This window comes from Phlebotomus argentipes, unplaced genomic scaffold, assembly GCF_947086385.1.
Source record: "Phlebotomus argentipes unplaced genomic scaffold, Phlebotomus argentipes genome assembly contig_6, whole genome shotgun sequence".
Taxonomy (NCBI): domain Eukaryota; kingdom Metazoa; phylum Arthropoda; class Insecta; order Diptera; family Psychodidae; genus Phlebotomus; species Phlebotomus argentipes.
The window spans coordinates 3,305,980-3,322,294 of NW_026776145.1; the positions used below are offsets into that span (position 1 = coordinate 3,305,980).

At 41.5% G+C, this 16,315-nt stretch overlaps 1 protein-coding gene across 1 annotated transcript in view; it reads right to left on the bottom strand.

Annotated features, from left to right (window-relative positions):
- The window catches only part of LOC132257324 (mushroom body large-type Kenyon cell-specific protein 1), a 34,095-nt gene extending 18,818 nt beyond the window's left edge, over window positions 1–15,277 (bottom strand). Inside the window, exon 1 of the mRNA XM_059754186.1 lies at window positions 14,413–15,277. Within this exon, the coding sequence (XP_059610169.1) occupies window positions 14,413–14,506 (94 nt within the window). The 5' untranslated portion in view covers window positions 14,507–15,277. The remainder of the gene's footprint in view (window positions 1–14,412) is intronic.
- Window positions 15,278–16,315: the final 1,038 nt, after the last annotated feature.

Sequence of the window (16,315 nt, forward strand, 5' to 3'; positions counted from 1 at the left end):
CCCACAATACCGTTCCCAATCATATTTACACATATTCAGAAATATCCCACCCCCAGCCTTTGATGATGGCCTTTGTGTGGTATTATTCAACTATTCCCAACCCTTGACTGTCGTCAGTTTCAACATATGCAACCTATGGGCTACATGTGTACATGGTAGATGTCGGCTCACGCAAAGTCTATAAATGGAAGGAAACAATCAAAATTTAATTCAACCTAACTAACTCCTGCTGTCCCTCGTCCAGTTTATGGATCAACAGCAGAGTGCATGCAGTGATATATGATCATGTTATACGCTTGCTGATGGCTATATGTATCCTTTGATCCTGCGTCCGAATACACATTCGCCAGCACCAAATCCAACACTCCCAGCCGGGTTCACCTGTCTTCCTACGCCTCAAAAGACTCCTCAATTGCATGCGGCGGAGCCACGGGTGGGGGGATGTAAGAGTTCACCCCCGAAATATAACCATCACTGCAATTACGGGGCCTCGTCCTGATTCTCCCATCGCACCGACGAAATGAAATACTCCGGACCAGAGATATACCTGACAAGAAATCCCATCAGCATTTCAGCTGAAAGTTGGGAGGCCACAGAATAATTCAGCACAGTTCGTGGAATAAGAAATGCAGAAATCGATATTTGGATATTCATTTTTACCACCCGAAGGTGCCAGAGGAAATTCACGGCGACTTTTCTACGTGTATGCAAAAGAATATGAAAGTCATATCGAAAATCTCACTGTCATTCTAATTGAGGGGCGCATTTTGGGGAATATTTTTGGAAATCAATTCAAAGCACTTTGCTGTACACTTCTTGTGACTTATTTTCGTGTTCGTCAATTTAAAGAAAGCCGTGAACAGTCACGTGAGGCTCTGCCTTATCCAAAATTGAAGCGCTCCAATTGGAGAGAGGGAAAAGTGTCTCGTGTGCGAAAATGCGAAGAAATGCATTTGACAGAGCATTTCCATCGCGTAGGCTCACGTATGCGAGGCTCTCCTCGCTGTATTAGCGGTTCCAACACCTTCCCCCCGAGGACACAGATAATGTTGACGATGACGAGGACGGGGGATGAAAAGTTGAAGTGTGCTGAGAGATAGTCCCGGCAGTGTTTCTTAGCTGGGGAAGGGGAGCGCTATGTATGGCAGTTTGCACATGGAGCTCTATGTGCGAAGGGAATTCAGTAGTTAGTGGCGTTCGCATTCACTCCCCAACAATATTCTCCCCATCCCCCGGGACGGCGCCCTTCCACTCGCATGAGCTGCTGGTGTGGAGTGTGTATTCGTGTGGTTCAAAATGGGGTATTTCTGCCAGTTTTGTGCGGGTGAGGATACCCCAAGCCGGGGGGGAAGTGGCCCCAAGAATCAATACTAGTGCATTTTTTATAGCTCGCGCACCTACTTCAAGAATCATTTTCAAAAGAGTCTCTTAAAAGTTTTCGCTTTTGACCCCCAATCTCGTGTGCACTTCTTCCAAAGGCTGCGAAAGCTGTTTCACCACTTTTGCCTATTTATTAAAGACCCAGTCACATGCATATCGGAATACATTTTATATAGTGCATGTGCTATCACTCTCTTTTCACCCTCGCCAAGTGGGGAAAATGTGAACCTATTCGAATTTGTACAACTTTTTCCATACACGAAATACAAAGCGTTCGCAGGGGTTTTCTTCTGTGAGACAAAATATACATTTTCTCATCTTTCTTTTGGAGGTGTGAGTGCTCATAAATCACATCTCATTAAAGATTAACACAAGAAATGTTTAATATTACACAATAGGTCGGCGAGTTTTCCACAACACTGCAATTTTGTACATTCGCAATAAACGCTGCTAGATCGACGTCTCTGCATGTGGTTATAGAATTGTGTCAATCATTGACCTTCAGTATTCATTAAAGCAGGGTCACGTTTGACTTGACCACGGCAAAAATTCTCGAAAGAATTTTGCGAATGCAAAAATTCAGAAGATATTCACAACAAATTGACGATTTGTGCGACATCAATTCCGCACAATTCTCAGTACAACTCCTCAAGCATCCCAACGACGCTTAATGTGTAAGGCTTTTTGAAAATTAGTTGAGGAAAGTTACGCAAAATTATCACACAAACGTCATTTTATGCTGCACCTTCCACGCTCGACTTCATTATAGCATGTTTGTACCACTGGCAAAAGTATGCAATTGTGTATGCGAAAAGTTCATGGTGCTACCTTTCATAAATGAATAGAAACCAACTACATAGTTCCTGTATATGTTTACATAATCATTTACCGTCGTTGCGTTTCCATCTGCGTTCGTATTGAAGTGCATAAGAGAGAATTGTGCTTATATGAGCGATTATCAAAAAGCAGTTTAGGGAATTAACTTTTTTGCCGTTGAAAAGCATTTTGTGGGGCTTCAGAAAAAATAGTTATGTAAATGGCAGGAGGTTGCAGTGTGGAATTGCTCTGTAACAATAATGTAAAACTTTTTAACATGACGTTAAATAAATTTCTGTGAAAATCTGACTATAGAAGCGATTTCAATTATGAGGCCGTGTACTCAATACGCGATCACCTTTGCAAATTTTAATTTTCCCTTACTTTTGATTTTAAACTTTTGATTTATTGGTTACGCTTAAGATCGCCGATGAAAAATCAAGCGGCTTCGGTGAGCAGTTGATTTATTGGAATTGCATGGCAAAGTGCGAAAGTTGTTTCAAGATCAATTGCCGAGAGAGAAAAACTCTTGATTTTCCCGCTTTTCAGGCTCTGCACAGTGCCAATGTGCCAAAATGTTCGGCGGCGCTACTTTGCATAATGATTGCCTGCACACATTGCGCCGCAAACGGTGCCACATGCGACATGAGATACACACATCGGGAGATATACACAGACGCACACTCGTCCGGTGGGATTTGCCAGTCGTGTGTGTCTGGTTTCATCGCGTCGTTACCCCATTGATAGTAACCATGACCTGCCCAAATTCGCGCAGCACCCAGGCTAAACTGGTTAGTAAAATATGCGTGCAATACACTCGCCATGTGAACGGAGTGCGAAAGTCTGGCCAAAGCGGAAGGCGCGAGACGAGACGAGTATCATTGCCAAAAGTCTGGGCCGCGCATTCGGTGTGTTTTGGGTGCATTTTCGCGGATGAATCAGCCGAAAAAAGCGGCAGCCACGAAAATGGATTGGGCCGACTTATCGGATTTGCGTGTGCCATGTGGTGAATGGCAACACATTCAAAAATTCGCGCTCAGCGCTATTGTGTCGTCTCGCGCGATACAATGTTGGCATCGAGTGAGAATAAAGAGGCGATTGTTGACGGGGAAATGCGTGAATTGGTCATCAGTCGATCGCGGAGTCAATGGTCTCGGTGTGAGAATCAATGTCTCAGCAAGGAGAGAGACAAAGGAGAATGTGCACACACTTTCTTATCATCGCCCTGAAATTTTGAATAGCTTCCCAGACAGAATGTCAAATAAAAGCACTTTCGAGGTATAATTTATTCTCCGTATACTAACTCTACGCAAGTTAGTGATAATGTTTGATGGTGTGAAACCCGTAATAATGCTGTAAAAGTAAATTCCAATTCGACGGGTGAATTGAAAACTATGGAATGTGCAAATCGCCATTTTTCAGTGAAGCAAATTGAAAATTTGACGTTAATATTGCTGCAAAATTTGCCAAATTTAATTAAAAACCATCGAATCGTCCATTTAAGTTTTTATATTGCTCTATAAATACTTATTTTATAAATCTTTCATTACATTTCATCGGTATTTATGGAAGTTTTTGACTGAAATATGACAAAATAATAGAAAACTTAAAATATTACTTAGTAAAGTCAATTTTTAATAGTCCTCATGTATATTTTATCCAAACAACTCCTAAAAAATCAACTTTTCATACTTCTCTTCAAAATTTTCAAGTGTAGAAATTAAAAAAAAAGATACCTAACAAATATTATATTTATTCAGAGTCTGAATATTTTAGGAAAATCTGGAAAATTTAGAATGAAATCGTTGAATTTGATGAGAAAATTCGGCGAATCTCTTTCACGCCCACCACGAAGCTCTATAATATTTTTAATTTGATCCGAATTCTACCCACGAAACAAATCCCACACATAGTCAAAGGTCAGGACGACGGAAGAGTCCAAGGAAGAGGAGTGAAATATTCATATATTGGCCGAGTTGTGGAAGTGAGTAAAAAGTTGAGCTAAATACCTAAAATTGTCAAAGAGTGAATAGCAGTATTTTTCCCGAGCAATTATACTATTATACACAGAATATCACTGCTATTGCTAATACAATTTACAATAGGCACGGAGATTTGCGCAAAGAATATCAATTTGTATACACATGTTTTTAATTGAACATGTGAAGATTTTATGTGCAAACCGTAAGATACAAAAGCCAACCATAATTGCCACATGACTGGATGGAGTGAAAAATTTTTAGGACAATTCTCCAGCACAATATTCTTGACATTGAGATATTATAAATGTGGGAAATGGCAAAACAGAAAAGGGTAACAATTAAATTCAATTTGTTGCGAAGCGTCGAGAACTAGAAGTCTCAAACTCAGAATACAATACCAATCATTTGCATTAACAATAAAATATTAATTGCAATAGTTTTTTCCAAATACCAACATTCAAAGCCACTTGAGGAAATCAATTGGCGATAAACTCTGTAAAATTTCCTCTCTATTGAATTACCTATTAAAAATATGGGAAAGAGAGGTATTTGTTGAAAATTTCCAACCATGTTACAGTTATGCATATATTATTTTTCCTTGGCACTCTTTCATCTGTTTTCACGATGTGTAAACATTTATGATGCTCTCTGGGTGGAAGTGAGCTAAACCCGGACTTGTATGTTTTCCTGAAACCTTCGACGGAGAATATATCTGAATTTTTCCTCGACTTTTCCTAATAAACATCTTTGTATACAAATGAGCGTACATTATGTATGTAAATTCATCAAAAAATTGGGAAAATATATTTTTATTTTGTTGCGAGATTTTGCAGAAGAACTTGGGAGAAAAAAAGACACTTGGCTGACAAAGTTTGCAGGATGAGCCAAAGTCAAAGAGTTATGTATTCAATAGTAAAATTTCCTTTGTAATTAACCAATTTACAGCGTATGAAAGGGCAGATCACGCAAGTTGCTACTCAGAACTATCAAAAGGGTGTGTAGAACGTGAGTTATTTAATTTACCCACAAATAGAAGAAGGAGTGCTTGCCAGGGAATCTCTCAGTCTCTCGTTGCGAGCATACAACACACCACATCCGAATACAATAAATTATCACGGAGGGAATAAAAATTAGGGGAAGTTTCCGCAGAAAAATTGCACTTGAAATGAAGTGAAAATTAACCCTAATTTATTTTCATGCCAAAAGCTCTGCAACATTTTTGTGCAGCTCCATCAATTTTTACGAGCCACCTCGAAAGAAAATGTTTTTAATTTTCATGGTGCTCTGGAGCGACCATTCACATTAAATAGATTCTTGTAATAACTATGGTCACGCGAAAAGACGCTGAGTTTCTTTTGCCGAAAAAAAGAAGCGGCGAATGGCGGTCGAAGTGAGGTAGTCCGGCTGAAAGGAGGTGCGCTTCTAACATATTCATGCACGATTATTGGGGGTTGCCGAGAGGGGAAGAAACGTGTGCAAATAATTTCCCATGAAAATAAAATTAATTAGGTAAAATTTGTATTTTTATGCAAATTCGATATCTTGTCTTAAAGTAGCGTTTAACCAGACAATATCAGAGTTAATTACGTGTATTTCGATTTAAACTGTTTCACTGCTTTTTTTCCTCCATTCCAACAATACGCGGAGCTTCTCTCCGCGCGCACTGAAATATTTCTCAATTGAAACAGTATTACAATGTATCTGGAATACATAATTCATAATTTTTCCATTTAACTAATTTCTGAATTCGCACAGGTAAAATGACGATTAAAAATTGTTTGAAAAATATATGGAAAATATAAAAAACACGCTGCTTTTCATACATAATTGTGCGTTTCCCCCATTATACAAATGCGTAAGCATAAAAGATGTTGTGCATTCGGATGACTCCCCTTCGTTCCAACAATATCATACCTTCATTATATGTTCACATATATTCATTTCACAGTATGGATGTGTGATATTTGCGTCTGCTACCGCTGTGCACTTTTACGCATTTATGGAATTGAATTAAATAAATTATGGAGGCTGAAATTGTTAATATAAAACAAAAACTCCACGTACACGTTCATCTTCTTCACGTTTTATCTACATAATTTTCATGACTCGCACTAAATAAAATTGCATTATGATTTGACGGTGTGCTCGAGATGGGGAGGTGAGTTCGAATCCAGAAGTAAACACACTCAGCGCTTCGCAGCTGTAGTTCTTGTGCCATTTTCCACATGATATATTTCCAATGAAAATTCACACTTTTTATTGTTATTATTTTGTACCTCTAATCGCGAGATATGTACATGAAATATAATGCAAAAAAGGGGAGAGATAACAATTTTATGCTAATTCAAGACAAACAAGGTGAACTTGAGAAATTACCAATAATACCACCTCGAGTTTCGCGAGAATAATTAAAAAGAATAAACGTATGCTGAATTAATTCTAAGTACTTTTCGATTCATAGTCTCTGGTCTGAAAGTTTCAGCGCGTCGTGTTCTTGGCGGTTCATTAGAAAATGTGACTGTGTTGAGTGTGAAAAATGCGCCATCAATTGGAAAATTGTTATAAAAGTCTAATTAGAGAATAGTTGGAATTTAGTGATGTTTGATGGCCGTGTATGGGCAATTTTATTCAAGTTGAGTGCAGCTTTTTGCATCTCATGTCAAGCCAAATGACCAGTGTTAAGGTGACGGTTGCTGCAACTATGTGATTATCTATTCCTCAAACTGCTCACACGTAACACACAAAGAAATGATTTTTTTTCTCCGGCATAAAGAAACTAGAATATTTAATAGCACTGTGCGCAATGCAAACGATCATTGAATTTCAGTCGGAAATTTCTAATGCATTCGTAAGCTATGATATATGTTCAATTCAGGAATACAATGAGCAAGGTCACTCGGCTGAACTGAAAAATTACTTAATTTCCCAAATAGTTTCTAAATACAACGTCACACAAGCGAGCATAAAACACAAAAATTTTATCGCAATAAATAGAAGCATTATATACTAATTCGGTAACACGATTTTTATTGAATATATTTTAAAACATTGATTTGTGTCTCTTTTGTTGATATTATGTGTGGAAGGTAGAAAAGAGAAGTGAAATGCATCACTGTTTGGTCTGGAATGATGTGTTTTTTCTTCGAGATACAAATATTTTCTAAACGATATCAAGTTTCTAATGCTTTACAAAATTTTCCGTTCATTGTCAGACATTTTTCACTCGTTCATTTTTCATGTGGAACTAGAAAACAATCGATATTCGTCGTGTTTTCTTCAGTTACAGAACTAAAATAGCCATTTCGAAGTGAACCATGCCAAATTAGAGGAAATTTGAGAAATTCTTTAGTGATCGTTTCTGTATATTCATTTGAAAAGTTTTTAAACGAACGTATTTTCGAGGAGCAGCAAAAAATAAACGTGTTCACCACAAAGGTGGAATTTTGTAAATGCACTTAGCATTTTCACACTCTATACTTTTGTCTGAGAAATATCTGTTTGAAGTTGTTTGATGACGGAAGCTTCAGTAGCAACTTTCAGAATGATATTTATAGAACGACTATTTAAATTATATCCACTCAAAAGTTGCTCCATGACACTAGATGAGGCATTTTTTATGTGCAGACACTATCAAAGTGGAGAATCGCGATGGGGAGAGGAAAATTTTGCGGAAAATTTTTGTTTGGCCGCTCGGCGGGCCCCAAAATGCGGAATTGTGGAGTGTGAAGGCTCTTCCCACTCGAGTGTGGCGATAGTAATGGGAAAGTTACTCTATATCCTGAAAATACAGTGCAAGCTTCAACATCACAATAATATCTCGCTCTCTCTCTCTCGCTACACAGTGCACATGAAGTCTATATACGAGTGTGGCGTATTTACCTAGGAATACTACATATATATAGGCGTCAAGCAACAAGTGTCACCATACACTCACTATCTCGTCCGCTTTTCTCATTTGAATTCACAAAATCTCAACTTGAAACTACTCTCAAACAGCAATTGTATACAAATACAGTGGGAGGTGGTGGAGTGCACCATTTAAATCATTTGTTGATTGATGGGTGAAATATGTTCACTCTTCTGGTGCGCCACCCCAACACTCAAAACTATGGTGGAACCACAGACACTCTGTCAGAATTCCATAACTTTCCTCTGAAAGACTGCCGCATTTCTCCCAGCATGTCTATGAGGAGTGGAAAGACAGTTCAATGGGGGGCTTTTCGGAACTTATAGCAACTTGGAACCCTTACACTTGTCCACCTTGTGTTATTTTATGAATGAGTATTTTCCCAAATACTCAACAACAAGAACCAAAAGTATCAGTATGAGATTTAGTTTTTGTGCTGCAATATTTCAAGAAAAATACCACTGAATAATTCAGTGGACACTGGATGTGACTCCCAAGAAATTATGAGTGATTGCATGAAATATTAAGAGTCGCTGATAGAAATAAAATCCCCATAATTGTACACTGGCTCAAATAGCATTTTTTCATTCCTTCATATGCTATGCGACTATTTTTCTTTGGACAGCTAATTGCGATAAATCCACTGGCAATTTGTAGCGCCTGATATTTGAGCTAATGGTAAGTGAATTGGGGAATGCATTTTTCGATCGAGACGATCATATTCATGAACATTGATAGAATGCAAAAGTAAACATACGTTGCACGTCATGGATATCCATGAACTGGTAAACCTTGGGCACTTGGAATTAATCGCAGTCGTTCGTCGTTGGCTTGAGAGCCGCCGTTGGTGCTGCTGCAATTTCTGTGATATTGATCGAGAATCGGCCGATCGATCTTGGGCTGTCTCACTCGATCACAACTGCGCTTCAGCGTTCACAATTTTTAAGCTGGCGGATATTCCTCCTGCTCGTGTTGCAAATACGAGTGAATATTTAATTTGTACAAGCTTCTTATGATTCCTCTTTTTTTCGCCTTCACACCATAAGTATTATTTTCGCATTATGCTCTTTTTTTCTTCTAATTGTTGAAGAGATCTCTCAGCGATGCACCACCGTACAAACTTCAACTTTTATTCCGTTCACGCACTGATAACAATTTTAAGAGGATTTTACTTCTTTATCAATTAAGTTTTCTCTCTCTCATTTTCCCGCGATTTCCTGTATTTTCAGTACATTGTATAGCTGATCGGTGGAAAATAGAGGAAAGAAAAGAGAGTGGCTGTGTGATCGTGACTCAATGGCGGCCCATGTGAATCTTCTCTGCAACTACCAGCGTCGAGCTTCTGCGCGAAACTAATCAGGTATTTTAAAAAATTAGCACTCCACATGAATTGTCATATTTCGCCGAGGAAGTGCATCTGTGTTGGCACAGTGCAATTCACTTTTTGCACATATCAAGACGTATCGTTGGCGTTGTAATTAGATATGAAATAGCAACGAGAGCAATTGTGAAAAATTTATCAAACGATACGCTCTGGGATGGGGACGGGGCACACAAAAAAAAGGAATGATTGAGTGCGAGGAGAGTGAGAGAGAGAGAGAGAGGGAGGGGCAGCAAAAGCCACGAGAGAAATTGCAATTGCAATCGAAACGCACTTCGGGGATGAGATAAGAAATGCACAATTTCTGCTGTCGTCACATAACTTCCATATACAAACTGCCATGGGTGTATCAGCAGACAAATTAAATATTTAAATAAATGTTATCAGGGTTGAAAAAATTCTTCAACTGCATTTAAGCAATTTGACACATCGCACTTTTGTGGAGCATTCACAGTGTGTTGGCACAATGATGCGATGTGTGGTGAAAACCTTCAAGAAACCGCCTGAGATAATGGAAGCAGCGCGAATTCATGGAGAGACTCTGACGGGCTTGTATTAGCTTCGGGGAGTCCCGTCTTGTGGGACTTTCGTGGAGAATTGAGCCGAAAATTGCGCCGTCCTCGGCGTCCGGTGATGTGAAATTGACTGATAATATGGTGGCAAAAAAGTGGATAACCCAAACAGTGCACAACAGTTCATATTGTAGGTGATGGGCATGAGATACTAGGCGTCTCCATCTCACACTCATACCCAAACATATGGTGGCCATCAACCCAGTGGACCAGACGCCGTGCGATCGCCAACCCTCAACTCTTCACGCACTGTCTCCAGAGACTGAACTGAACAGCAAATTATCACGAAATCACTCGATGCGCTTTATCAAGTACAATTGAGCAAGTTATTGCAGAGAATGTCCAATTGTGGGCCGCCAAAATTCGCGAATAGCCATTTATTCCACTGCCAAATTCCGCAAATACCATTGAGGAGTTGCTGCAATTTGGTTGTCACCTCTGGCGTGAAAATAGCGGAAAATAAGTGAAAAACAGTTGGTCAAATTTTCAAAATTTCAAATCACGCAAAACTATGGCCCGGCGGTATGTGAAAATCTCTTCGGACACGTTCGGACGCACTCGGATCGATTCGGGGCGCGTCCCGAAAAACGTCCCGTTGCATATCGGTGCGTTGCGTTTATGCGACTGAAAATATATCGCATCGACATTCAATTCGGAGCGAAAATCATATAAAGTGTGTATATCTACGTCTACAGCACCAATCGGGACACAATACATTGCCATTTTCCAGCATATGCTTGTAGTGGGCCCGCACTTCACAGTACACCAACTGCATCTTTTCCCCAACTCTGGGTAGTTACAAACACTCGCGCACACCCAGAGCAGGACGGACAATGTCGAGTGGCCGGAGTCATAGCCCCGCGAAAAGGGATAAATATCCATGGCCGTACACGGTGGACTATAGGTCAGCAAGTCCCCTCGAAGGGGGGAAGCCAAAATGTCCCGGAAAGAATCCTGCCTCTGCCATCCACACTTGCCGTTGCGCCGCCATTTTTGGACCAACTGAGTCATTTCGGGAATACTGTCGTAAATCAGCGTAATTACACTGGAAGATGTTCTCCTCAGATAGACTGCATCCAGCCGACAATTCGTCATGTCGCATTTTTCCCAGTGTACCCACCACATTAGTGCGAAGTCGCACAGAGTGAGACAATCGTATACGTTTGCGCATATAATTGCACAAGCTGCAACTGCAAGTGAAGTGAGTGGAAATGCATCGATTGCAGTGGATGTGTGTGCGTGCGATGGAATGAGAAAATGCGACGCGCGTGAGTGTGTGTGAATGGAAAGTGACAATGCATCGCGTCGTCGCCGTGTGTAATTACAGAGCGAGATGGCGATATCTGAAGATTTTCCTTATTATCATTGTGTCGTTGGTGTTTCTTGTCGCTGTGCTGATCATCATCAGTGGAGTACTGAAAATGTGCAATTGCTGGTGACGTGCTTTTTTACGGCTGCCACTGTGTGTGCATTTCGCGAGGAGGAGAGATGATGTTCTCGAGGGGGGGGGCCGACCAGAAAGTGTGAGTGACCATTTTTCGCTTGTGTGTGCAGCAAGATTTTCTTCATTCTTGCCACACTCTTTCGAGTCCTCATCTCTCTCTCTTTCTCTTGGGGGAAATAAATTTAATATTCACAAGTCACTGCAGAATATTCCAGAAGTGCGCGCTAGGAAGAGGAAAAAAATCATATTTCGTATCGTCTCTCATTCGCCGCCTTTTTTCCATGCCACTGTTCTCTCTCGCCACTCAAAATGCCGCGAAAGGTGACGATAGATTTGAGATAAGGTAGGAATTTTGTGATGTTTCTCCATTGTCCGTTTGCAAAACAAATGCGCTCTTATTTCCCCAAAACACCAACGAATGAGATCACCCAGACACTTTCCTGGAAATGTATCCGCCAAACAATTGTGTCAATCGTGATTTCGAGCGAAATGAAAATCGACGATGCGCTATTTGTGTACCTCGCAGGGCGCGATTAAGTACATGTGTACACAGAGTCAGTGCAATTCTATGAAAACTATCATGATGCTAAACAATTTCACTACTTGTTGATCCACTCTGTATCTTTCTCATTCACCCTCCCAACATCGGAGCCGTGATTCAACAGCATGCTGCTGCACTGCACTCCTCAGCAGCCACCACATCATCATTAGCATCGTGGAAATCATGGTGAACGGCATTATCAAAACTAGTGTGTACGTGTGCAGGACGGGTGGGACACCCCCAGAGAGATCCTCACAAAACTTCAGCACTGTACTCCGAACCGCACAACTTTTCAATGAATGTCGCTTCAGCGTGGCGACGAATGGGGTAACGAAATGTAGCATATCCAAATGGATGCTCCAACTGACTACTGGTTGCGCTTCCTCTGTTTGTCCTGGCATATACATTATACATATCCCTCGTTCGATATCTCAAATCCCAAATATCGCTATAACGTTAATAAACAGTGAATTCCGTGTGAGGCGTCGCATTTCTCGCTCCCGATTTCTAACTTTGCATTCACTGAGCTCAAAAATGTGTTCCAACAACAAAGGTTTGTTTTTTTTCCCACTGGATGCAACGTCTAGGCTGCAATTCATCTTCTAGAATACAATTTTTCGTTCGGAATTTCACCGGTTTTACATACAAAGAACTTTGTTGAATTAACCAGCGGCGATTTGTAAAACTCAGTCCTTTGTCAGTCCCAATTTGGCTGGCGCAAAGTTGGGTGGAAGTGGAGGCCGTTGCTGCGTCGCGGAGAGTCGTGGATGTGCATCGGCGCCTTAAATTGGTGGCGAGAAGAGTTCGCCCAAGCCAAGGAGTTGGTGTGACGAAAAAGCATCTCGACTAATGATTTTTCCGCATACTGCAGAAGTGGCAGACGCAGAAAAAACGCGTCTGTCCCCTTTCCGAAAATGAAATAATCCCTACTGCGAAAATAGCCTGCCCACCCACCGCCCTACCCCAACGGCCACACGACGTCGTCGTCGCAGTCGTCGCCCTGAGGAGGCGAGAGAGAAAGCACTACAAACGCACGCATCCTTCTCTGGTTGCAAGTGCCTCTTGGGCAATATCGACGGCCGGGGGTGTGGTGAGACAGGGGGTGAACCTCAAACTTTGGGCAGCGCATCGAGGAGGAGACGCTCTGCTGTATTTGGCGTTATATCGAAAAGGGGATATCGGATCGGTTCAAAAGAGTTCGATCACCTCCCCAGCCTATCGCTTTTGAGCGCCACACCAAGCTGATGGCTGTTATTAGTGGTATATTAGCAATATTCCACTGTCTAATGAACTGAATTTTACAAGGCCAATTTTCTCGATATCATGAAAATTTCAGAGGAGCAAGAATTCCTCTTTGTTCCCAATGATTTCTCATTAATATGCGTCTGACTGAAAAAAATGCAACTTTGTAGGAAAATCATCATTCACGTGAATTCAAAATAGTGTCACTCAAAGTGCCATTTATAATGAAGTTTTCCATTAATGGTATTTCTTGGAAAACTAATGATTTATAGCGATCAATTGTGGTTTCTCTTCTTATTTTCATCATGATTTATGACTGTTTGCAAATTTATTTTAAGTATCCCGAAAGGTGAGTTGGTAATTTGCCGGAAATATCTCTGTATGCATGAATACAGTGTTAGAGATGTGTCAGTATCGGCAGAGACGAGCGATGGCTGGATAAGTTGGGATTTTTGCGGGAAGAGGAAGAGAGATGGTGAGATGATAAAGAGACATTGAAAGGGGAAAATACATACAAGTTATGTGTTTTATCACATTTTATGGTTCAATTGAGGTAATATTGCCAGAGACCCGATTCCAACGTGCCTACAAGTGCGGGTGCAGAACTCCGAGTATCTCCCGAAAATGCCTGATCATCTTTGCAGGGAAAGAAATGTGCTAATGACGGAGCATCGCCACGGAAAAATACTCATACAAATGTACATTACAGAGCATCGGGCGTAATTCTTCTGCTGCTGTGGCGTAATACTTTGGACAGACATAGCCCAGACATTTTGGGGTGAGGACTTGAATTTTCTCAACATTTTCGACTCGAGTCTATATGGTTGTATGGCTGTACATAAGGCTGTGTACACAATGAACACAGGAACATTTTGGCAACAGGTCTCTATATAGCGCTGTGCTCTCCTGCCGCCGAGAGAGACGAATAGCGCCAGATGAGATAGGACTCGAACACATTCCGTACGTGAGGGATGGTATAGTATAATGCTCCGTGACAGTGGAATAATTGCATTAAATTCAATTTGGCCGTGCAACAGGGAGTAAAAGCTGAGAAATTTGGCCAGCAGCGCCATCTTCGGCGAATGCGGGTCAGGTGGCACTTATTAGGGGGCTTCAGTGGCATAATTACACAGAGTTTCCAACTTACCTACAATATAAACCATGCTCTTAGTCCATTTCTGCAGTTCACGCTTTATAAATCTTCTCTCTTGAACACAACGTGCATAAGAACAATCCGCCATTTTTGTCGGCTACCGATAGCTTTTTCGTTAACTTCACTTATTGATTGAGTGTCTGTGGTACTCGTCGCGGTGGCCGTGATATTTGCGAAAAACTGTCCAAATAGTGGCAACGGTGAAATGAAAAATGCGTTTCCGTCTGACGTCACAGCACAGTGTGACGCAACAAGTAATGGCACGAACATTTGCGACGACTTTGTGTGCATCTGATATGATCGTAGAAATTATTTATCGCACTTCACGATAGTCAAGTCACCAGTTATCATGATTTCTCACATCTGTCCACTCTTTGTCTCTCCCTGGGTCTCGCTTCGTGAGGATTTGCCGTCTCCTCCGCACTGACACTTGTTCGCGAACGACACGTGATGGTCTCTGTTGCAGTTTTTCAACAACTCCTCACTGTAGCTGGGGATGGTCTATTTGAAACTTGTACACCACACAAAACCACCCTCTATCGATTACTTTTTTCTCTCCGTGGGGCAATTTCTGGGAAAATGTCTCTCCACTTTTTTCACCACCGAAGAACACAGTGCAACGGAATCGCAGTTCTTAGTGCTCGAGTATGAAATTGTTCCTGCGCTATGGAAAATCACTGAAAAATGTTTCTCATAACACGAAAACCGGAGAAGAAAGTCATCTTTTTTCCCTATCCTGTTGCCTCAGTTTTTCTTGCACACACAAAAATTGTTTTTTTCTCTCGTCAACTTCCCTCCAGTCGGGGATCGAGGAGGGGGAGGGGGTGTAAGCGGGGTGTTGCGGGGGGCGTAAAAAAGAAAGGAACGGAGGAGCAAACAAAAAACTCTAACTCAACAAATGGGAATCACCAAACATTTTCACGTTGTGGCTGTGTGAAGCGAGTGCCGTGGGTGCAAGGGATAGTTAGAGCCGTGAGCGCACGGAGACAAAGTACGGGGTTGGTGCACCAGCAGTTGTCTCTATTGCAACCACTCGGGGGATGCAGCCCGCTGTGGGGTGGCTTCTCGATGCACTTATACGCTCATCTCCTTTGCCCCAATTGCCAGCCGGCCCCGGTCGCCTCCACTGTTGCTGCTCTGCTCCCGCTGCCGGTGGTCGTGGCGGTGGATTTCTTCATCGCGTCGCTACCATCATCAGCAACATCCACTCTATTCATTCGCACTTGTTCCGTTGACATCGATTTGTGAGCGACACAACGACGCCGTATGCACTTTTGGCATATAAACCACTGTACATGTATTACCCGCGCTATACGACACTCCACATATATATCCACTGCTGCTCCACTCCGGCGATGGCTCTTTTTTCCTCCCCGGAAAATTTCGTTTCTGAGAAACGGATAATTCAATCAGAAAAAAATTATCCTCTTCGCCGTCCAAATGAGAGTCTTTCAGGGAATTTTTCTGCGCCGAGTCGCCTGTCGCTGCTGTGAGGCTGCGGAAGAAGGTAAACAAGAGAGAGGTCATTAATTGCATTACAATGCCTTCCGAATTTCATCCCGCCAGCTAATCTTATTCCCGATGGATCCCTAAAAAACTAGGATATCGCCAAGCTTTCGCCACTTTCTTTGCCAGTTTGCACCCCTAGCACTCTGTGTAAATCATACAGAAGCCACTCGCGTAATGAAAAGGGTTGCGCCAAAAGATAGTTACCTCCTGAATGATAGTCCACTACGAGTGCTAGCATTAAACTGGGCATATGATATTTTTTAGCAACAAAATTTGAGCATAGATTTTCAAAGTCATATTTCCACCTAATTGTGGGATGAAAATGGTTCAAATCGAAAAGTCATGAAATAATTAATAATGACGAGAACAAAATGGTTCACTTGAAAGA